This window comes from Manis javanica, chromosome 12 (assembly GCF_040802235.1).
Source record: "Manis javanica isolate MJ-LG chromosome 12, MJ_LKY, whole genome shotgun sequence".
NCBI lineage: Eukaryota > Metazoa > Chordata > Mammalia > Pholidota > Manidae > Manis > Manis javanica.
Genome location: NC_133167.1, coordinates 41,295,128 through 41,319,027, shown reverse-complemented (window position 1 = coordinate 41,319,027; position 23,900 = coordinate 41,295,128). Strand labels below are relative to the sequence as shown.

The 23,900-nt window shown below is 36.7% G+C and overlaps 1 protein-coding gene and 1 pseudogene across 1 annotated transcript in view; one reads left to right on the top strand and one right to left on the bottom strand.

The window, feature by feature from the left end:
* The first annotated feature begins 12,117 nt into the window (after positions 1-12,117).
* Positions 12,118-14,958, top strand: LOC108385349 (protein DBF4 homolog A pseudogene; annotated as a pseudogene).
* Positions 14,959-19,931: 4,973 nt separating this feature from the next.
* MSTN (myostatin) overlaps positions 19,932-23,900 on the bottom strand; it is an 8,073-nt gene continuing 4,104 nt past the window's right edge. Inside the window, exon 3 of the mRNA XM_017642742.3 lies at positions 19,932-23,293. Within this exon, the coding sequence (XP_017498231.1) occupies positions 22,913-23,293 (381 nt within the window). The 3' untranslated portion in view covers positions 19,932-22,912. The remainder of the gene's footprint in view (positions 23,294-23,900) is intronic.

Below are 23,900 nucleotides of genomic sequence, written 5' to 3'. Positions count from 1 at the left end.
TTTGTACTTCCACGTCCATGTCTTTGCTTGTGGTATCATATCTCTCTAAAATCTGCTCTTTCTTTCTTTCTTCCTTTCTCCCTACCCTCCCACCCATACCTCTCTTCTGTCCAAGGAAACTTCTAATTCATCTTTCTAGGTTTAGAGCATCTGTGGATTCATTTCTAGTCCTCTCATCAACTCTCTTCAGCCATACCACTCTCCACTCTAGGCAGTATAAATTTTTCTTTCTATACATTTAGCAATGGTGTTGGAGATTATTGTATTTATATTTGTGGACTCCTCGAAGGGAGGTGATTGTATGTTTAATGTGCAGTAGATACCTAAAGATGTTTATTGAGTGAAGGATTGAAGGAATAATTACAGCATTATTCTTTTCATTTTTGTTGTTTAACTAAATGTTTTGTCTGATACTCAGGTGAATTCTAGAAGACCCAGAGAAATATCTATAGAGGTGTTTTTAAGCAACTTTACTTCCCGTACTATACTCAATTTTTTAAATCCTGACCATAATTTTACTGACTGTGATTTTAAGGTAGTTTTCATGATTGTTAGTTTATATATATGTATGCTGAAAAATTGCTATTGTGCTTTTTTCCTTGATCAGTTGTATGGAGTTCTGCAAATTTTACACATTGCCCCAGAGAAAAATGGGGCAAGATGGTTGGAGAACTATAAATGGCACAGGCCTAATAGTCTTCTGTGCAAAAAAAATTTTAACTACTAATTATGGAAAAGTATAAACATATTCAGAAGTAGAGTATTGTGGATCACCAGGACCCATCAACCAGGTTTTAATCATTCTAGTCTAAGGCCAGTCTTGCTTCATCTATCAATCAACCTATTATCCCTGCCCCAGCTTTTCTTAAAGGCAGATGTATTCAAGCCTTATTTATATAAAATGTACCCTTTTTAAAAGATGTGACAAACATACATGGTTGTGAATGTGTTCAAGATATAGAACATTTCCAATACCACAAAATTTCCCTTCGTGCCACTTTGTAGTTAGTCTCATTACCCACCCACTGTGAGGGCCACTGATTTGTTTCTGTTTCTAGAGTTTTGCCTTTGTCTAGAATGTCATAAAAGTGGATACAAATAGAGATTCGGATTAAAGATGGCAGCATAAGAGGTGAGACAGAACCCTCCTTCCAAAACCACATACACATTGAAAATATAGCAAACACAACTAATCCTGAAAGAGCAACAGGAAAGAAGGCTGCAGCAAACTGCCTACACCTGAGGAACACAGCAGACCTCATGGAAAAGGGTTAAGCACCAAAGCCATGATGCACCAGGACCCAAGCCCTTCCCCCACCCCAGCTCACCAGCAGGAGGAAGAGAAACAGAGCAGGGAGGCCGTGGAATCCTACGACTGCTGAACACCTAGCCCTGGAGAAGTGCTCTGGGAGCATGAACTTACGTTACATGGTGCTCTGGAGATTAGTAGGCTTGGAAAGCTAAGACAGGCAGAATACTTGAAAGGACTGACATTCCAACATCTTCTGATAACAGGTACCCAAAAGTGGCTGCTCTGGGAAAAAAGAAGAGTGGACACTCTGAGAGACTTCCTAACAATGAAAGGACTGCTAAAGGGGCAAGGATTGCTGCTGCTCAGGAGAAAGAACACAGTGGACAAAATTGTCCCAGTGCACTCTTTCCAGGAGGATAGGAACTTTCAGGAGCTTCAAGCACTCCATCCCCCTGGTTGGCAATGCATCTACTTCATCCTGACTGGCATAGGCCCACAGAAAGGCTGCCCCTGCCATTGTGCCATGTCAGCTAGAGTGCGGCGCCACCTATGGCACATGCAAGTACATAGCATAGAGGCTCCTTCCTGTGTGCTCGGCCCACTGGCCCTGGCTGTAGAGGCAGGCACTGCATCTGGGAAGCAGGAAAGAGCTCTTCCCTCCCAGCAGGCACCAGTGCCTCTCACCTGTGACCCCCGTCATTGCTCCAAGAGCTGAGCAGCTACAGAGAGTAGAGCTTCTGGGCACTACAAGGTGCTACCTACAAATACAAAACATCAAAGGAATCTGGTTCAAACCAAAATCTCACAAATACCAGAAAGAGGGCCAAGTGAAACTGAGCTCACCAATCTTCCTGAAAGAGATTTCAAAATAGAAATAAAATGCTCATGGAGCTACAGAAAAATATTCAAGACCTCAGGGAGGAGGTCTTGAAACGTTGAAAAATACAGTATCAAAATAAAACATACAATGGAGGGATTTAAAAGCAGATTAAATGTAGTAGAAGAGACGGTAAATGGAATAGAAATTAGAGAACAGGAATACAAAGAAGCTGAGATACAGAGATATAAAAGGATCTCTAGGAATGAAAGAATATTGAGAGAACTGTGTGACCAATCAAAATGGAATAATATTCGCATTATAGGAGTAACAGAAGAAAAAGAGAGAAAAAGGAACAGAAAGTGTCTTTGAGGTGGTAATTGCTGAAAACTTCCCCAATCTGGGGAAGGAGATAGTCTCTCAGGCTGTGGAGGTGCACAGATCTCCCAAAACAAGGGACTCAAGGAAGACAACACCAAGGCATATAATAATTAGGGAGACAGTATTGAATGCAGCCAGAGAGAGAAAAAAGATCACATAAAAAGGAAAACCCATCAGGCTATCATCAGACTTCTCAACAGAAACTTTACAGACCAGAAAGGAGTAGCATGGTATATTTAATGCAATAAAACAGGACCTCAAAACAATAATACTCTACCTGGGAAGATTATCATTTAAATTTGAAGCAGGTATTAAACGATTTCCAGATAAGCAAAAGTTGAGAGAATTTACCTCCCACAAACTGTCTCTACAGTGTATTTTGGAGGGACTGCTATAAATGGAAGTATTTATAAGGCTAAAAAGCTATCACCAGAGAAAATAAAACCACAGTAAATGAAGTAGACCAATAAATTATGAAGCAAATGCTAAGTTAAATCAACTACCCACAAAGTCAGTCAAGGGATAGACAAAGAGTACAGAATATGATACCTAATATGTAAAGAAAGGAGGAGGAAAAGAAAAAAAAAAGAACCCTTAGATTGTGTTTATAATAGCATACTAAGTGAGTTAAGATATACTGTTAGATAGTAAAGAAGTTACCCTTGAAACTTTGGTAACAATGAATCTAAAGGCTGCAGTGGCAATAAATACATAACTATTGATAATCACCCTAAATATAAATGGTCTGAATGCACCAATCAAAAGTGATTTTATATACTGAATGTATAAAAAAAACAAGACCCATCTATATGCTGTATACAGGAGACTCATTTCAAACCCAGATACATACATAGACTAAAATTGAAGGGATAGAAAACGATACTTCGTGCAACTAATAGGGAGGAAAAAACAGGCATTGCAATACTTGTATCAGACAAAATAGACTTCAAAACAAAGAAAGCAAAGAAGGACATTACATAATGATAAAGGGGTCAATCCAACAAGAAGATATAACCATTATAAATATCTATGATCCAATATGGAAGCACCAATGTATGTGAAATAAATACTAACAATTAAAGGGGGGAAAAATGCAATTCATTAATTTTAGGAGATTTCAACACACCACTCGGTCCAAAGGACAGATCAACCAGACAGAAAGCAAGTAAGGACACAGAGGCCCAGAACAACACATTAGAACAGATGGCCCTAACAAACATTTACAGAACACTCTTCCCAAAAGCAGCAGAATACACATTCTTCTCAAGTGCACATGGAACATTTTCAAGAATAGATCATATACTAGGCCACAAAAAGATCCTCACTTAACTCAGAAGTATTGAAATTGTACCAACCAGCTATTCTGACCACAGAGAAATGAAACTAGAAATAAATTATGCAAAGAAAACAAAAAAGCCCACAAACACATAGAGGCTTAACAACATGCTCCTAAATAACCAATGGATCAATGACCAAATAAAAACAGAGATCAAGCAATATATGGAGACAAATGATGACAATGACTCAACACCACAAAATCTGTGGGACGCAGCGAAGGCTGAACTAAGAGGGAAGTATATTGCCATACGGGCTTACCTCAAGATAGAAGAACAATCCCATATGAACAGTCTAAACTCACATTTAAGGAAACTAGAAAAAGAGGAACAAGTGAGGCCCAATGTCAGTAGAAGGGGGGACATAATAAATATCAGAGAAGAAATAAATAAAATTGAGAAAAATAAAACAATAAAAAGAATCAATAAAAACAAGAGCTGGTTCTTCGAGAAAATTAGCAAAATAGAAAAACCCCTAGCCAGATTTGTCAAGAAAAAGAGTCTACACACATAAACAGAATCAGAAATAAGAAAGAAAAAATCCCTACAGACACCACAGAAATAGAAAGAGTTATTAGAGAATACTATGAAAAATTATATGCTAACAAATTAGAAAACTATGAAGAAATGGACAACTTTCTAGAAAAATACAACCTTCCAAGACTGACCCAGTAAGAAACCGAAAATCTAAACAGACCAATTACCAGTAACGAAATTGAATTGGTAATAAAGAACTACCTAAGAACAAAAGTAGCTTCACCACTGAATTTTACCTAACATTTAGTGAAGACCTAATACCCATCCTCCTTAAAGTTTTCAAAAAATTGAAGAGGGAATACTTCCAAACTCATTCTATGAGGCCAGCATCATACCAAAACCAGGCAAAGACACCATTAAAAAAGAAAATTACAGACCAGTATCCGAACATAGATGAAAAAATAATGAACAAAATATTAGCAAAGTGAATTAAAAAATACATCAAAAAGATCATCATCATGATCAAGTAGGGTTTATTCCAGGGATGCACAGATGGTACAATATTTGAAAATCCATTAACATCATCCACCACATCAACAAAAAGAACAAAAACCACATGATCATCTCCATAGATGCTGAAAAAGCATTTGACAAAATTCAACATCCATTCATGATAAAAACTCTCAACTTAATGGGTATAGAGGGAAAGTACCTCAGCATAATAAACGCCATATATGAAAACCCACAGCCAACATTACACTTAACAGCGAGAAGCTGAAAGCTTTTCCTTTAAGATCAGGGACAAGACAAGGATGCCCACACTCCCCACTTTTATTCAGCATAGTTCTGGAAGTTCTAGCCATGGCAATCAGACAATACAAAGAAATAAAAGGCATCCAGATAGGTAAGGAAGAAGTTAAGCTGTCATTGTTTGAAGAAAACATGATATTGTTCATAGAAAACCCTAAAGAATCCACCCTAAAACTATAACTGAATTCTGCAAATTGCAGGATACAAAATTAATACACAGAACTCTGTTGCATTCATAAACACTAACGATGAACTAGCAGAAATAGAAATCAGGAGAACAATTCCATTCACAATTGCATCAAATAGAATAAAATACCTGGGAATAAACCTAACCAAGGAGGTGAAAGACATACACCCTGAAAACTGCAAGACATTCATGAGAGAAAGAAGATACCAATAAATGGAAATACATCCCATGCTCATGGATAGGAAGAATTAATGTTGTCAAAATAGCCATCTTGCCTAAAGCAATCTACAAATTCAGTGCAATCCCTATCAAAATACCAATGGTATTCTTCAATGAACTAGAGCAAATAGTTCTAAAATTCATATGGAACCACAAAAGGCCCTGAGTACCTAAAGCAATCCTGAGAAGGAAGAATAAAGCTGGGGGATTATGCTCCCCAATTTCAAGGTCTACTACAAAGCCACAGTAATCAAGACAATTTGGTACTGCCACAGAACAGAACCATAGACCAATGGAACAGAGTAAAGAGCCCTTATGGAACAGAGGAAAGAGCCCTTATATAAACCCAACCATATATGGTCAATTAATATATGATAAAGGAGCCTTGAATATACAATGGGGAAATGACAGCCTCTTCAACAACTGGTGTTGGCCAAACTGGACAGCTATGTTTAAGAGAATAAAACGATTATTGTCCAACTTCATACACAAAAGTAAACTCAAAATGAATCAAAGACCTGAATGTAAGTTATGAAACCATAACACTCTTAGAAGAAAACATAGGCAAAAATCAGTATGAGCAACGTTTTTCTGAACACATCTGCTCAGGCAAGGGAAACAAAAGTAAAAATGAACAAATGGGACTACATTAAACTAAAAAACTTCTGTACAGCAAAAGACACCATCAGTAGAACAAAAAAGCATCCTATAGTATGGGAGAATATATTTGTAATTGACATATCTAACAAGGGATTAATATCCAAAATATATAAAGAAGTCCCACACCTCAACATCCAAAAAGCAAATAATCCAATTAAAAAATGGGCAGAGGATATGAACAGACACTTCTCCAAAGAAGAAATTCAGATGGCCAACAGTCATATGAAAAGATTCTCCTCATCGCTAATTACCAGGGAAATGCAAATTAAACCACAATGAGATATCACCTTACACCAATTAGGATAGTCAAAGTAGAAAAAACAAGGAACAACAAATGCTGGCAAGGATGCAGAGAAAGGGGAACCCACCTACACTGCTGGCGGGAATGTTAGCTAGTTCAACGGTTGTGGAAAGCAGTATGGAGATTCCTGAAAAAAATAAAAATAGAAATACCATTTGACCCGGAAATTCCTGTCCTGGGAATTTACCCAAAGAAAGCGACATCTCAGCTTCAAAAAGACATGCACCCCTATTTTTATTGCAGCACTATTTACAATAGCCAAGATATGGAAGCAATGTATGTGTCCATCAATAGATGGATGGATAAAGAAGAAGTGGTACATATACACAATGGAATACTATTCAGCCATAAGAAGGAAACAAATACTACCATTTGCAGCAACATGGATGGAGCTAGAGGGCATTATGCTCAGTGTAATAAACCATGCGGAGAAAGACAAGTACCAAATTATTTCCCTCATTTGTGGAGTATAACATAGAAGCAAAACTGAAGGAAGAAAACAGCAGCAGACTCACAAGACTCCAAGAATGGACTAGAGGTTACCAAAGGGGAGGGGTGAGGGAGAATGGGTGGAGAGGGAGGGAGAAGGGTTTTGAGGGGTATTATGATTGGTACACATGGTGTGGGTGGGGACACGGGGAAGGCAGTATGGCACAGAGGAGACAAGTAGTGACTCTGTGGCATCTTACTTGGCTGATGGACGTTAACTTCAATGGGGGTATGTGGGGGACTTGATAATATGGGTGAATGTGGTAACCACAATGTTTTTCATGTGAAACCTTCATAAGAGTGTATATCAGTGATACTTTAACAAAAAAAATAATGGATTCAAATATTTGGAGCCTTTTGGGTATGGTTTCTTCCATTTAATATAAGACTTTTGAGGTTCATATGTGTTGCAATAATTGTTCAGTTATTTTATGGAGGTACTACAATTAGTTTATCCATTCAACAGGTTTTGGTCATTTAGGTTGTTTCCTGTTTTAGGCTATTATGAGGGAAACAACTTCAAACATTCGCATACAGGCTTCTCTGTGGATATATGCATTTATTTCTCTTGGGTAAATACCTTAGCATAGAATTGCTGTGTCATATCCTGGGTATGTTTACTTTTATAAGAAGTGGCAAAACTGTTTTCCAAAGTGTCCACACCATTTCAGTGAAAAATTCAGTGAATTTGGTGCAGACTTTTAAACTAAGAAAACTATCCAAATTCTTGAGTTTTTAATTTCTGTTACCAATAAATCTTAGAGCTAAAGTGCTTGGTTATTTTTATTACTCAAAGCAATAAGACTCAGTGAAGCAACTATCAAGACATCTTGCTGCTTACTGCTGGCAAGATCCTGGCTAGAGTCCTCTTGGACAGACCACAGTGCAGCACTGCCAACCTTGTGCTCCCCAAATCACAATGTGGCTGTGGGCCATGGCACAGTACAGCTGACTTGATCTTTGCAGCATGTTTGGATTTAGGAAAATCAGGATGTATCTTACAAGACTGTAGATCCCAGAAGACTTGGTTTTCCGGTTAAATGAAGCTGCCACTGAAGAAACAGACCTTACATGTACAGTGAAAAATAGGTTGTTTTTAAATTAAACAAGGGTCATTGCCAAATATTTTGGAAACAAAGTGTAAATAATGGCATCCTACCTACTACATTATCCTGTAATGGTGAAATAATTTGACTTAGTCAAGAGTTCCAAATTCTTGATGATAGTTTTTCTAGTCATCAGAGTTTTAAAAGGTCCCAAATTTATATATCATATTTTCATTTTTATTAGGAAAAAAAGGTGCTTTATTTAGTTCTTTCTTTGATATGCTGTAGAATAGATTGAACTACATTACTCTTATCAACATTTAATTTTCTTTACCATTAATTGAGTGCCACAGACAACGAGGCCCTCTGCTGTACTAAACCTCTATGTAGTGCACCCTTTAAGCCAAACAGATTAATTAAAACTGCTGGAAAGCCCCCTAGAAAACTAAGTAATCGGATAACCCATTTAGCACAGTTGCAAGCATTATCTAATCCGTTGCAAATACACTGAAATTACTATATACCATTAAACATATTTTGGTAATTTATAAAAGAAAATATTTATGTATTATAACTATCTTTGAGACATATAGCAAAACACAAGAGATAAACTGTCAACCAAGAAGTTACGAGGTCTCGCGTTATTTTCAGAGAAGATCCAATAGCTGCTTGATAATGACGTTGATGATTCCTTGAACTAGGAGAAATTTCCAGTGAGACCTGAAGTGACTCAGTCCCGGGGATTAGACATCCTTGAAGTCTGCTCACAGAGTAATCAGACTTGATTTCTTGTGGCTTTCTAAAAACTTGATCTGATTCTTTGCCATAGCTACCCAAGCTGGAGGATGGATACAGTCCCACAATAGTATTTATTTGCACCAAACACCATAGTCATTTAGAACCTGTCTAGGATGCCCAAGATTTTAGACACAGTGTATATCTACATCAGGAAGTGTTTATAAATAATTGATTAGAGATATAAGCAGCCTGAGGCCAAGGCCAGAAACTTGTGAAAGACATGCTATACAGCATTTGGAAGAGGGTGTCCTCTTGCTTGGACTCTGAATTTCAAATTGAGGCTTTTCAGAAGGGAAAGACAGAGACAGCTCAGGTCCTAAATACAGTAGATTGGGACACACCTAGAGAGTGGACTCCAAAGCCAGGGTAGAAGGAGGATGGCAGCTAGTAATGTGGGAATTCAGGACACTTTAAAAGGACTAAGAGACTGTATACCTTCTTGATTGATAGTTTATATTAGGACCTGTATGTGACTTTGCAAAGACAGGGCTCACCTGATAATGCTGTTGCTTTTGAGCCTGAGAGTTAAGCACCAGAGTCTGATAAGCCTTTCTTCCTAAGGGTCCGTGATGTGATCCCACATCTAATGGGGTTGAGTTGTAATAAGAATTGTTATAGTATATAGTATTGTCAACAGCAAACAAGTTGAAGAGATTAACTTTATTTTCTTTAACTGATCCCATCTTGCTTTTAAATCTCCAGTCCTTCTAATGATGGAAAATGCTTGAGTTTGCTAATCAGAGTTACCTGTTTTCCAGGGGTTTTTTGAGGCACAAACTATATGATTTCACTTATATGACATATCTAAGTGATCAAACTCGCAGGAGCAGAAAGTAAAATGGTGTTGGCCAGGAGCTCAGGTGGGTGGTGATGGTTGCAGCGGTGTGGTGGGAAATGCAAGTACAGAGTTGTTCAATGTGTATAGAGTTTCAGTTTTACAGGATGAAAAAATCCCAGAGATCTGTGGTACAACAATGTGAATATAACTAACCTTACTGAAATGTACATTTGAAAATGTTGAATGATAAATATTGTGTTATGTGTTTTTTAACACATTCTAAAAAATAAAAATAAATTAGATATCACCGAAAAACATCTAGGTTTTCTGGGAGCTATTACTCTTTTTCAACTTTTCCCATTTCAGAAAGGTTCCCCTTATCCCCATTCTGCTTTTCTGGATGAATCTGGAGCAGAGAGTCTCACCTAGCTTCCTGGAATTGCAGAAGGGTTTCCTGGTCCTCCCCCTCGCAGGCTTCTTGTTGAGATGGCTTGTTTTGCTTGGTGTGAGGGCATCATCCTTTCCTCCTAATGTGTCTGCTTTAATTTAGCTGGTCTTCCTGGTAACTGTCCTGTACTGATAGCCACTGATATATGGCTGGTTCCTAGTTTTTGGAGCATTGTGCTCTCACCTGCTCTTGATGACCATGCTATTGCCTCCAGTTATGAGATCCCTGTACTTTGTCATCGTCATCTAAACTCAGCAGCCAATCCAGCAGTCCATCCAACAGGCTGTCCTCCCCTTCAAGACCTGGTATTTCTTGGATGCTTTCTCAGAGCCTCTCTGGAGAGTTTGGAATCCAGTGTGGATACACTTCTTAGTCTAGGCACCTTGTCAGTCATTGTACTCAACTCCTCGAGCATGGCATCATTCTAGATATAGGACTATGTCAAGCAGAGGAATACTCCTACAGCTTTCTGACTTTCCACGCTACACAGGAATCAGGGCACCAGCCCCAATAATCTTTGATTCTCCCAGATTTGTCTGGATTTTTCTTCTCTACTTACCTCTCTCAGCCAAGTTTTGATCCCCAAAAGGGAGCAAGCGTACTTGGATATAATCTCTTTCTCAATCCCTTTCTTTCTCCTTCTTCAGCCTAGAACAAAAAAGTTATAAAATATCTAAATTTCCTTAATACTGTTTTTGCCCTTTTTCCAGGGGCAGTAAGTTTAACCTCATAGTTTAACCTTAATGACCAAAAGTCTACAGAGGGAGGAGGGGAAAAAATTACCAAGAAGGACAAAAATAGGGTGGCAAATATTTTTACAGTATCTTCTCTTCACCTGAGCATCTTTGCAGGCTTCTCTCTCTTCCTGCTTCTCAATATCCTATACACTGTATTTCCTACATGCTTCTAATACAATCTTTATCAGAGTTTCTACCACCCCAATGTGAGTAATAGTGAAGGTCTGGAGTCCAACTACCTCAGTGCAAAACCTGGTTCTACTTTGCACTAGCGCTATGAACTGTATAAAGTTCCTTAGCTCTCTGAGCTGTAGTTTCTCCATCTGTAAATACAGATCAATAGTAGTCCTAACTCTGTAATTGAGCTGATAATCACTTTAACAATGCTGGGACTATAGTAATTGCTGAATTAATATTAGCTATTAATTTTCAGACCATCATCATTCTCCTCTAGGCTAGTAAAATAGATTTCTAATTGAATCCATTATCCCTATTTCTATTCTTAGGCTCCTCCTTCATTTATACCATTATGTAAAATTCAGAGGATCTGAGAATTGGATAGGGAGAATTACATCTTTATTTTAGTTTGTATTTAATTGAAATGTGGCATTTCTTTCCATTCCAAATCTAGGCTTGAAAGCACAGAAGTATTCATAATATCTATGACCATGTTACCAATAGCAATCACAGATATTTCATATCAAATTACAGATAGCTCATTTATGCTCATCACTACTTTTAAATAAGTTATTCAATTCACTCCCAGATGTATTTATTTTATTTATAAGTTTTTGTGCTATCAGATTGAATCAGATGACACATTTAAAATATTTTTATAATTATGGCCTAATTATATAATTATAATTTAAATCATTAAACAATTAAAATAATTTAAGCCATTATTCTGAGAAGGGATGTATAAAGGTTTCATCAGACATGGAAAGGGAGCTTGGCCCCCAAAAGATTAAAATAACCTTATTTAAAATGCTTTTTTTTTTTTTTAGTTACATCTGACCATATTGCTCCATGCTTAAAATATTTCACTAGATCTCATCACTGACAATATCTAGAACAGATTGCCTGGGAAGACATACGAGGCATGTCCCAGTTCCGTCTACCCTGGAGCCTGACTGCTTGTCGCTGCCCAGAGCCCTGACCCTGCAGCCGTGCTGAAATACTGGTGGGCACTGGAAAGCAGCCCTCCTTTTCATGCCTGCATGCATGTAGGGCGGTGGAGGGGGCTGGCGGTGGAGGGTGTTCTGGAATGCTCTTCTTCCTTCTTCCTCGTTTATCTTTTCTCTTTATTCATCTATCAAACTTTTTTCATTATTGAAGACATTGCGAACATCACCACCTCCTTTAAGTCTCTGGTAAACTCCCAGTATGGCTGAGGTGCCTTTCTTTTCCTCTCCCCCAGCACTCTGTGTAAGCCATTTATTACATTTTATTAAATTTGACTATTTATTCTGCTCTCATTAGACTGTAAGATCCTCAAGAAGGAGTGATTTATTCCTGTCTTCTCTCTACGGTCCCTGTGGTGTTATTTAGGACTCAATGAATAGGCAAAATCTAACAGAGGTATCACACGAATGGGAACAGAACTGATACATTATTTCAGAGTGAAAGTACCAGAGACATTCTGAATTACTTTGATGCCCTTCTCTTCTGGTAATCTTGGGGGTGAGGGGGGAATCATTGCTCCTGTGGGAGGCTGAGTGATATATTGGCTGTAGTGATTGAGGAGAAGCTTTGTGACTTTGGGGGAGGGTGGATGTGTATATTTTTTCCTCTGGAGGTATGGGAGAAAGAGACCTTGGCTTAAGAAGAAGTGAAGGACACTGTCCTGGAAGGAATGGTTCTCATGGGCTAAATGTCACACACCTAAAGTGAAGCAAGAATTAAAATACCACAATAGTAGGCTCTTAAAATTTTTGATGGAACAAATGGGCAAATATAAGTAGAGCTGCAACCGGTCATTTTTGATTGGACAGAAACCCTGTTATCATCAATCATCCTACTGTTTTTACCTTCATCTGTACTGATTGTGGTTAGATTTTAATAGAGTACCTGACTTAACCCTAGGCATCCTCTGTTATTGGTAAACTCTTAAAATGACTTTTGATCTAAATATCCATGTGGTCCAACAGGTGTCAATTAGCCACCTTTCCACATTTTAAACCACAAGGAGAAAGATGGTATTATAAATGATGACAATTGTATAGTCATCTGAAAAAAAAAAACTGGATTCCTACCTCACACTGTAACAAAATAAGAGTTGAGATGAATTAAAGATCTTAAAAGTACATAACCATAAAAGAATGAAAAGTACAAAACCAAAAAGAAATGTAAAATACATTTTAAAATAAAATGCATAATGGAAAAGGCCTTCCTGAATATGACATGAATATAAGAAGCCATTTAAAAAGAGGCTAAAATACACATCATAAAAATATTTTTTAACTCTGCATTAGAAAAACATGAAACCACAAAGTCGAAGACAAATGAAAATCTGGGAAGAAACAGTTTTAGCTGATTTCTTAAATATTTAGACTTAAAAAAAATACCACCAACAAAATCTTCAACCGCCTCAGCCCGCTGGTTTGCGCTTTCCCCCTGCCTCCTCCGCGCCAGGGAGCCGGAGCCCCGGGAGCAGGACGCGGCCTCTCTGCTGCGTGGGTGCGGAAGCCCGCGGAAGGGACCGGGCGACTGGCCGGCCAACGGGCCTCCAAGGGCCGTGTTTCTGCGGCCGCCCGGTGCGACTCCGTCTCCGGACCCAGCATGTAGGTGCCGGGCGGCTGCCATGAACTCCGGAGCCATGAGGATCCACAGCAAAGGACATTTCCAGGGTATGAAGCCCCTGCTCCGCCTGCAGCCCCTTTAATCTTGACCTCCCCTGCTGGTTCCACCATTGAGTCTTCACTTCTCCCTCCCGGTGGAATCCAAGTCAAAAATGCAAAGAATAGACCGTCTTTGAAATCCGTGAAAACTGATAACAAACCAGAAAAATCCAAATATAAGCCACTTTGGGGAAAAGTATTTTACATTGATTTACCTTCTTCTGTCACCATACCTGAAAAAGTGCCGAAAGACATTAAGGATCTTGGAGGGCGAGTTGAAGAATTTCTCAGCAAAGATACCAGTTATCTTATTTCAAATAAAAAGGAAGCTAAATTTACACAGACTATGGGACGAATTTTTCCTGTACCAAGTCCAGAATCTGCATATACTGCAGAAACTACTTCTCCTTATCCCAGCCATGATGGAAGTTCATTTAAGTGTCCATATTCAGTATGTTTGAGCAGAGGAAAATTATTAGTTGAAAAAGCTATCAAGGACCATGATTTTATTCCTTCAAATAGTATATTGTCAAATGCCTTATCATGGGGAGTGAAAAATTCTTCATATTGATGACATAAGATACTACACTGAATAAAAGAAAAAAGAGTTGTATTTACTCAAGAAATCAAGTACTTCTGTAAGAGACACCGGAAAAAGAGGTATTGGCACACAGAGAGCAAGAACAGGTAGACTCAAAAAAGCCTTTTGTAAAGGTGGAAGATGTGAGCCAACTTCATAGGCCATTTTATCTTCAGCTGACCAATGCCTTTTATAAATTATTCTATTCAGAAGCCCTCCAGTCCCTTTGATGTAGATAAGCCAACCAGCATCCTAAAGCAAACTCAGGTTAAACCAAGAATCTGGACAGATGGTGATAAATGTGGTGGAATCCCAGTTCAGCTCCAGCTGAAAGAACAGAAAAAAAAAAAAGGATATTGTGAATGCTGTCTGCAAAAATATGATGATCTTGAAACCCATCTTCTAAGTGAGCAACACAAAAACTACAAGTTTCTGATTTTAATATGGATAATAATGCATCTCAACCAAAACAAAAGTCAGATACTATACTTTTTCCAGCAAAGGATCTGAAAGAAATAGATCTTCATTCAATATTTGGTCATGATTCTGGTCTATTAGCAATAAACAGTTAACCAGAGCACCTAACCATTCAGTCAAAGACTCCATCCCATAGTCCTCCTGAGAATCCCAATGAATGTGACATCAAGAATATGGATATTTTTACCTTCTGGTAAAATTCATCAGAAAGTGAAAATATTATTAAGAAGAAATAAAAAAGAAAATCTAGAACCAAATGTAGAATTAGATAAAAGAACTGAATTTCGTATTACCCAAGAAGAAAACAGAATTTGTAGTTCACCAGTACAATCTCTACTGGACTTATTTCAGACTAGTGAAGAGAAGTCAGAATTTTTGGGTTTCACAAGCTACACTGAAAACAGTGGTGTATGTGATGTTTTAGATATTTGGGAATAAGAAAATTCAAATAATCTGTTGTCAGCGTTTTTTTCTTCTCCTTCAACTTCTACATTTACTGGCTTTTAGAGTTTTAAAAATACCTTTCAGAAATGATGAAGATGATAATTCTTGAAATTTTTATGTGTATAAAAATTCTTGAAGTTTTTTTTTGCCAACTTTGTTTACTGAACCAAATGTAAATATTAACAATAAAGATGATGTTTGCATTAAAAAAAATACCAACAACCTGATAGAAAAATGAGCACAGGATAAAAGCAAACAGTTAATAGAAAAGGAAGTACAGATGATCCTTAAACATGGTAAGGTTAATAAACTCACTCAACATAAGAAAAATGCAGTTAAAATCATGATCAGATACCATTTTTCACATAATAGACTAGAAGTAGGAATGATGAGAGTGTGGGAAAATAAATAATCTCATATACTGTTAATGGAAATATAAATGGGTTAATCTCTCAGAGGACAAATTGTCATTATTTATAAAGTGAAAGATCTGATAAGATACCACACAAGGTCCTTGATCCTTAGTTTACATGGCCTTGTCATGGAAACTGCGGCAGTCTTCTAAAGATCGGAAAGGGGGCGACCTGAGGGCTAGGCAAGCACAGTGAGGATGACAGAGTGAGAGGCAGACAGAATCTATGGCTTCCCTGGTATTACTGAGCTACTGATCTTACTGAACCTAGAGCTGCCGTACATCTGGACTTACATGAAATAACACATTTTTATGTTGTTTAAGCCATATTTGAAATGGGTTTTCTATTACTTATAGCTGAAATTATTCTAAATAAATGTATATGCATACATATGTCACATATATATATCTGTACACATCTATACACATGTATATATCTATATCTTTAAGTTTGAATATGCTATTATTAACTCTATCATAATCAATGTGACCATTCCCTATTGTTGGAATATATGTCATTTCCAATTTTTTTAAATAATAAGTAACATTGTGATTTTGCATAAATATTGCCATTTGCTTCAACTATAAGGATGCAGCCTGGCCTGTGAGTAGATAGGAACCTTACTAGGTTTTCATCAGTCTTATGCAACTGCCTTGGAATTCTGTCTACTTGGAGTGGTAATGGATATAGTTCACTATAAGACAACAGTTCCTGGTAGATTCTACACTTTGGGACAATTTTACTGGTTGCCAAAGCACATCGACAAGCAGGTATGACTACCTTTATCTGCTTTTTTTTTTTTGCTGTATTTTCTATCCCATGGCACCTGACCTTGTTCAGAACCCAAGATATCATACAGTTCCTCAGTAGAATTCTTTACTCAGGGTGCAGGCAGCCACATAACTCACACCATTGCTTGAGTTGCTGAGAAGTATTTAGCTTTTCAGGAAGATATTCTTGGAGCTTGAAGCCAAACAGTTGCCTCAGTGACTGCCTGATTGTTTCCATGTAACAATTTGGATTGTCTCCCACAGTCACTTCAGTATGTTCAGTAAATTGGTGTTTTATGCTTGATTTTCACTTTCAGAATTCTGTCTTAGCACTATGAGGATCTGATGTCATGATGTAGGCAAACGTTCTTGTATTGACATGTTTTGTTTTTGGCTAGTAGAGAATGCCAAAATTCTGAGTTCCATGGGAATAAAGCCAAGAGACGTTTGGCTTCTTAGTAGGCGTTAGTGTCCGTGGGAGCGGATCTGAGAAAGGCTTGTGGAGGATCCATGGCCAAAACCGGATAATCAAATTTTGTTCTGAATAGGGTTCTTCATAAAACATTAGAAAAAAAAAAACTTAACACTTATAGGAAAAGAGTTTTCTTAGTAATCTTGAATCATTAGAAAAACAAAATGTGAATTAGTAGGTTAATCTCCTTATATTTTTTATTTAAAGTTACCTTTAAGATTAATTGAATCAAATTTATCTGTTGGCCCTTCTCAGAACTTTCCAACAGATTTCCTTAAGATCAGAACCTAGGAAGGTTTTAGATCTCTGTAAGTTAATTCCAGTGAATAGCGTTTTGCCTATAGTGTATATGTAGAACTAATAAAAAAAATTTTGTTAAAGCAATTTTTAAGAAAATAAATATATGCATGTGTTTAATGAAAAATCATCCGTATTGTGGAGCAGAAATGATAGCATTATATTGATAAAAGCTTTTCTCTTTTATATTAATCCAAAATTGGAAGCAATGAAAACTAAGCATGTATGTCTTTGCTTTATTGCCAAGCTATGTTTTTCTGTATCAAGAATGTTTAGTGTGATGTTAAACCATAGTTGAAGTGAACTTTCATATTCCATATTATAACAGATTATTAGGAGGTCATTATTACAGACACATTTTATGCCTATCAGATAAAGTAGGCAGCTTTATATGTAAAATCTTACATTCGAGAATAACTTGTGTTCTTGACAGGATGTGATATTCACTGAGGTATTTTTATAGGTAATCTAGTAAAATATATGTTAATATATGTAAATATTTCCTCCAGTGTTTTAAATGGCAACAAAGATAATCTTGCCATAAACCATACATGCTGTGTAATGAAAATGTCCTCATTTTCCAAAGGCTTTCTCTGCAAAGATTCCATCAAGACATGAATGAATTAAATTTAGTACCATTTTGTATTGCTTGACATCTTGCTCAGGGATGACCAAAGTAACTATAGCTTACTTTGATGTGTTTTGCAATGTGTAAACTGGAACTGAATGACCACGCAAATGAAATTTCAACGCTGTATGCTGCATGCCAAGCAAGTCATGACTTGCATATCACATTTTAGCCTATGGTTTAATTTCTTAGTTATGTTATGGGGTAGTATTCATGTGTCTTACCCTAAAAAGTGATCAATTGATATTTTAAGTGGATATTTTATGCTACTTTTTAATAAGTACTATTGGAATGAATGACCATATAAATGTAACTGATTTAGATTGCTTTTTATATAATTATTATACAAATATAATGCTATGTTTCCTTGGGCAATTTGATTAATTTCTTTTAGCCTAGGTTCCTTCTATGAAATCAGTATTGTAATAATAATATAATTAACTTTGAACATTGTGAAGATAAAACTACATCATTAATGTGAAAGCACTTTGAAGTCTTAATTATTAACTTAATATTATTCTAATTTTTATTTCTATTTACAATAAAGTAGTAGTTTTAATCACTGTGGGGTAAATGGCAGTATTCCAGAATCTTCTGCATGGCCTTAGCCATTTTCATATCAATAGGTGTTTGCTGCAGCCTCCCACAGCCTCAGGGTCAAGGATGGAGAGAAAACAACCATTATCTCCTCCCCTCTGTTCCTGATACATAATTGGTCCGGCACCTGCCAGTCACCAAGGACCCGCCCATGGACTTCCTCCTAAAAGGGGCAGGTGGGGGGTGAGGGGGCCGGGAAGTAGGGAGTACACTGAGGCTGCAGAGCGTGAGCTGCAGCCAGAGGAATCATGTGTAGCCAGGCCTGGGTAGCAACCATAAGGAATAAAAGCCTTTCTCCAGCTTACCCTTTTCCTTGACTTACTTCAGTTTCAGCCGTTCACAGGGGACTAGGCCCCAGCTGGGAATGCCCTTTCCCCCAGAGTTACGGTCACACACTACTATAGATTTCACATGAGAATCTCTTTGTCCAAGAAAATCTCCAGGGTAACAAAAGGTTTGCTAAATAGATGTAAATTGTTATAATTCTAAGGACATTTAGTGTCTAGTATTGCCTTTTCCTAGCTAACAAACCATGAGTCAGAGCTTTTTTGTTGTTTTAGCTCTCTTGCGTTTTGTCTTTTGCAATCATTGTTCTCACACTGACCCTCCAACCATCCTATGCTGGCATTTAAGAGAGCTTGTCTCAGTTCTTGAACCAACTCACATTATGACTTTGGGCAACTATCTCTTTAGACCTCAATTCTGTAATATGTAAATTAGATGATCTCTGAGTTGTTCTCTGGTTCTCATATCCTATGACACTGACCCATTTCCATATCTGTGTGTACATTTCTCTGCTTTTCCAATCACCTACTCTTTATCCACCTTCTCATTAACACCAACTCTGCCTTCCCTCACTAAAATACAGCCACACAACCTTATGCAAAAACCAATGCCAAATCCAAATAAGGATATATTACAAAATACGAGCATTAAAAAATATAGTTTCAGTATTCCACTAGTGTTTGGTGAAGAATTAACCAAAGCAATGAATCATTATATCAAATAGTGCTTAGTTCAAATCTAGGCTGGAGGCTAAGATACGTCCTATTCCCCAGTTAGTTCCTCAGAGTTCTCTTCTGTAAACTGGGGATGATAATGTCTCCATACTTAGCTTGTCTGGCACAAATCTGGTGCTCAGTAAGTATCATTATCTCATACCTTGCTAATTCTGACACACAGACATCAGAAGTCCGGATGATTTCTTGGATTTGTTTTTGACACATGAAAAAAATATGAATTTGAAGTGCTTTTTATTCAGTCCAGTTCAATCTACTATAGAATTGCAGTGGGTGATTGGATCATCTTTAAGAAACATAAAATGTTTAGGTAAATAGTAAGGCTTTCTGTCATGTTAAGACATCCAGGCTGATTTGGTATTTATTTTCCTTTTCCAGCACTTTAATTGTTTAATGACTAAAACTAACTGGGAAAAAGGCCTTAATAAATATATTTTGTTACTTCATAAACAATAATTTTTATCGCAAGATGGAAAATTCAGTATCCCTCCCAAGGATTTGTAAACTAAGCTCTATGAATGAGTTCTAGGAAAGTCCTAAATTCCCTGAAATTATATACAAAATTGTGAGTTTTATTTTTCCTAGTTTTTCCTATTTTTCCTAGTGAGAATTTTCCTAGTTTTTAACAGATTTTAAAAGGGTCACTGACATCCTAAAATGTGTGTGTTGTAGTTTAAAGTGAAATAAACTTGTTTTCATTTTGCAGACAGAATAATTGAGCTTTAATTTACTTACTGTCAGTGTCAAATTACTGCCTTCTAATTCTAAGAAAATATGGTTCTATACAGAAGTGAAAAAATGAGCTTGAATGCAAAAACAGCTGTTGAGTTTGAAAGGGTTTTCTGTTTTTATTTTTATTGGGCTTTTTTGGAACTAAACTAAGTTTTGGGGAGGCATAGAAAGTAATTAAAAACATTCAGAATATTAAAACTGATAAACTGCATTGAACTTCACATGATGTTTTCTGAAAATCTCAGGGATTAATATTATGTATCACAAATGAATATTCTTGGGGTGCCAAAAATGAAAGTGACCTGTCCACAGACAGATTGGCAGAGTACCTTTGCCATTTCTGAGACAGACAACAACGTAAAAGAAATGCATAGGTCCTGTCATCACCGAAGAGATTGGTCCTGATCTATTTTTCATGTTCAGGTGGGTTTCAAAAAGGCCAACCCCTTCATGAGGTTGGTGATATGATCCCCAGGCTGCATGATTAGAGTGTGTATATAAAGACTGGGGAGTTCCCTGAGTGGGTCCTTGGAAACTGAGGGTGTTCCTTCCTCACTATAGAGATCAAGGTCCCCAGTTATTTGTACTGCAGAGCCTAACTATGTTAATGGGCCTGCTGACCTAGACTTTTAAGTCATGTATGTCCACAACCTGGAAGAAGTAAGTTGTAGTTTGTGCAACTAAAAGTGGCCTCACCGTATTACCAAGGTTGGCTCCTTTCCCCACAGGGGAAACACCCTTACAGCTCCAGCCTTATTAATATTAAATATGTCAGCATTAACATTAGAAAAAATACTACACTTTGTATGGGTGTAAATTGCTGTAATATCCTTGATGGTTAAAAATTACACTTATATTAACTAGAAATTATTTAGGAATACTAGATAGAATTTTAATCACCTCCCCCACAAGACTTAGTCACTGCTTTATAGTTGTTACTAAATGGATGAGGAGTGGAGAAGAGAGTTTATTTCAAGAACATTTATGTACAGTGTTGCTCTTAAGAATTTCTAGACACTTTATAATTATTTTTCAATTCAGTTTGAGAATTGGTGCCCCCAAAGCTCACCTAAATATGCCTGTATCATAAAGTGCTAGGAAAAAGGTATAGCTTCCCTGTGTCCCCCGTGGCTTCAGTAGAACTTGTAACTCTAGGACCATATACCCTTGCCAACTGCCATGCATTTGGAAATTGAACCTATGAAAACATATAAATAGTTTTTAGGTCAAGATAAAGACAAATGAAACAGATATATCTAGTCCTTGCTTTCACATGTTTAAAGCAACTTGATGAGAACCATTTAATAAGAATTTCACTCATGAGAACTCAAGTAGCAGACCTAAAATTACTAAACCAAACTTTTGTAGTAAACCGTTCGACTTTTATAATAAACTACAAATCAAAAATCCAGAATTAATCATTATAACAAGACTATTGTGTCTTTCAGAAAAGATGAAAACACTTTAATTTATATTGTTCTACATGTTAGATGTAAGAAATAATTTCACTTAATTATAAGTGCAATGAATTTGATTAACAAAATTCTAATTTACAAAAAAGTAAATATGTGCAGAAATATATTCATTATTAAACTATAAAATAGAATTAACAATTCTTGTTAAGATATCAGTTTATTCCACATTTCAGATAATAGAGTTAAATCATTTGGTATGCTTAATAATATAAGTATTAAAATAATGGAACGTTGAGATTTGAATACAATGACAGTAAAGCATTAAAATTTCACATTCACATTATACAGCCATCATGAATCCATAAGTGGGTGTTAATAACATAAAAAAATATAAAATGATTGTAATATAATCATTTAACCATTAGAATATGGAGTTTTAAGACCACTAATCTGCTAATTTACTCTGAAATATAAGCAGTTGATTTTCTGTTATACATGATGTGTCTTTTTGCCTTAATACTTAATTTGAAATATCCTTACTGTAAAAATATACCAAAGTAAATAAAAAAGGAGACACTTATTTACAAAACAATATTGTATACATATTATATAAATGCAATTGTTTCAAAATCTTTCTATACAATATTGATAGAATCAGTCACTTCCATTGTTTTATCATAAAAACTGCAATGTTGCAAAGGCAGGCTGCAATTTTGAAATTTTGATAAAAAATGAATACTTTCTGGCTGTCTTTAAGATAATGCAGTTTCTCCATGTATGCTACAGAATTGATTGCTGACCTCTAGAAAAAATGGTTCTTCTTTCCTTAAAATCCACTCCCCATTTGGAGGTATATGAAAATGCACCTGAAGAATGGAGAAGTTATTATATTACTGAACATTTTTTCTTTGATGAACCTGATAGCATCAGGCCCTTGGCCTGTTGTATTAGCACCATTGGCATGGGTTGTTAGTGTACTGTACCAGTCATAATAGGAATGGAAATTTGCATGTGGTACACCACCCTTGTTCTTGAGGAGTTTCATCTTACCAAGTATGCTATCATACAATATAAATTCAAGTGTTTAAGGATGATTCAAATGATGGAATATAACAATCCTGTGTTTTACTGATATATATATAGAATTTTCTGTAAATATTAAATGAAACTGTAAAGAAAGACTTTAAGGCATACTCCTTTAATTCACCAGAACACAAGAACTGCTTTCATTTATGTTGTAATATATATGAACATAGATGCAATTTGATCTCCTAGTTCAAAAACTCTGGAAATCATAAAGCTTTTTATTGTATGATTTCTTTTGATGGTTAAATACCAACCATTGCTTATATTCTCTTTGTTCATATACTGTAGCTTGTGCTTAAGTGACTGTAGCATACTCTAGGCTTAAAGCCTATGGTACATAATTTCACAGTTTCAAAATTATTGAGGGGAAGGTCTTCCATGTTTTGGGAAGTTATAAACCAAATATAAATCTCATGAGCATCCACAGCGATCTACTACCATGGCTGGAATTTTCCCATATATTATTTGTTCTTTGCCATTAAAATATAACATATTAATTGGAGACATCTTTGTGGGAGTACAGCAGGGGCCTGCTGAACCTCTGGGGTTTGCTTGGTGTACAAGATGTGTATGAGGATATTTTTGTAAAAATACAAATTCACACTCTCCAGAGCAGTAATTCGCCTTGTATCTTTTGGGTGCAATAATCCAATCCCATCCAAAAGCTTCAAAATCCACAGTTAGAGGATAACGACAACATCGAGATTCTGTGGAGTGCTCATCACAGTCAAGTCCAAAGTCTCTTCTGGATCTTTTTGGTGTGTCTGTTACCTTGACTTCCAAAAAGGGGTTCTGTATGAAAAGTAAAGAACACTCAGTAATAGTAATAGATCCTGAAATGCTTTCCTATCTCAAGAAATCATTATTAAGAAATGAATTTTGCATATATCACATTAATTTTAAAAGGCAGAGTTTTAAGGAATTTTAACTTATACCAGGCTTGACTCTTCCCTTAATGGCTCAAAATAACATAGCAGCAATACAAATTTCCCTGTGGTCAGGTCTATGTATTTTTTATTTTTATTTTCCCCTGTTTAGGTACCCAAATGCCTGGCAGATAATAGTTGCTCTGAAAATATTTGTGGGAAGAAAGGGGGTTGTGGGGAGGCCAGGAGGGAAGAAAGAGAATTGCTCACTTTCTTCATGCTTATTAATTAAATATGTGGCTAAATATGTCTGATGACTCCTGGAGGGACAGGTATACTCATCCATCCTCTGTTCCCAGATGTTTACTCAGAGCAACTTGGATATTAATGACAGAGCAATGTAGTTACCTCCCAGCACTATGTGGATTGTAACAGAAAAAAAGAAGGTAGGATGATGAAAGCGGTAGTATGTATACTGGGTTAGAAAAAAAAAGCTCTAAAAGAGGGTGGGACAGATTCAGAAGAAGATACAA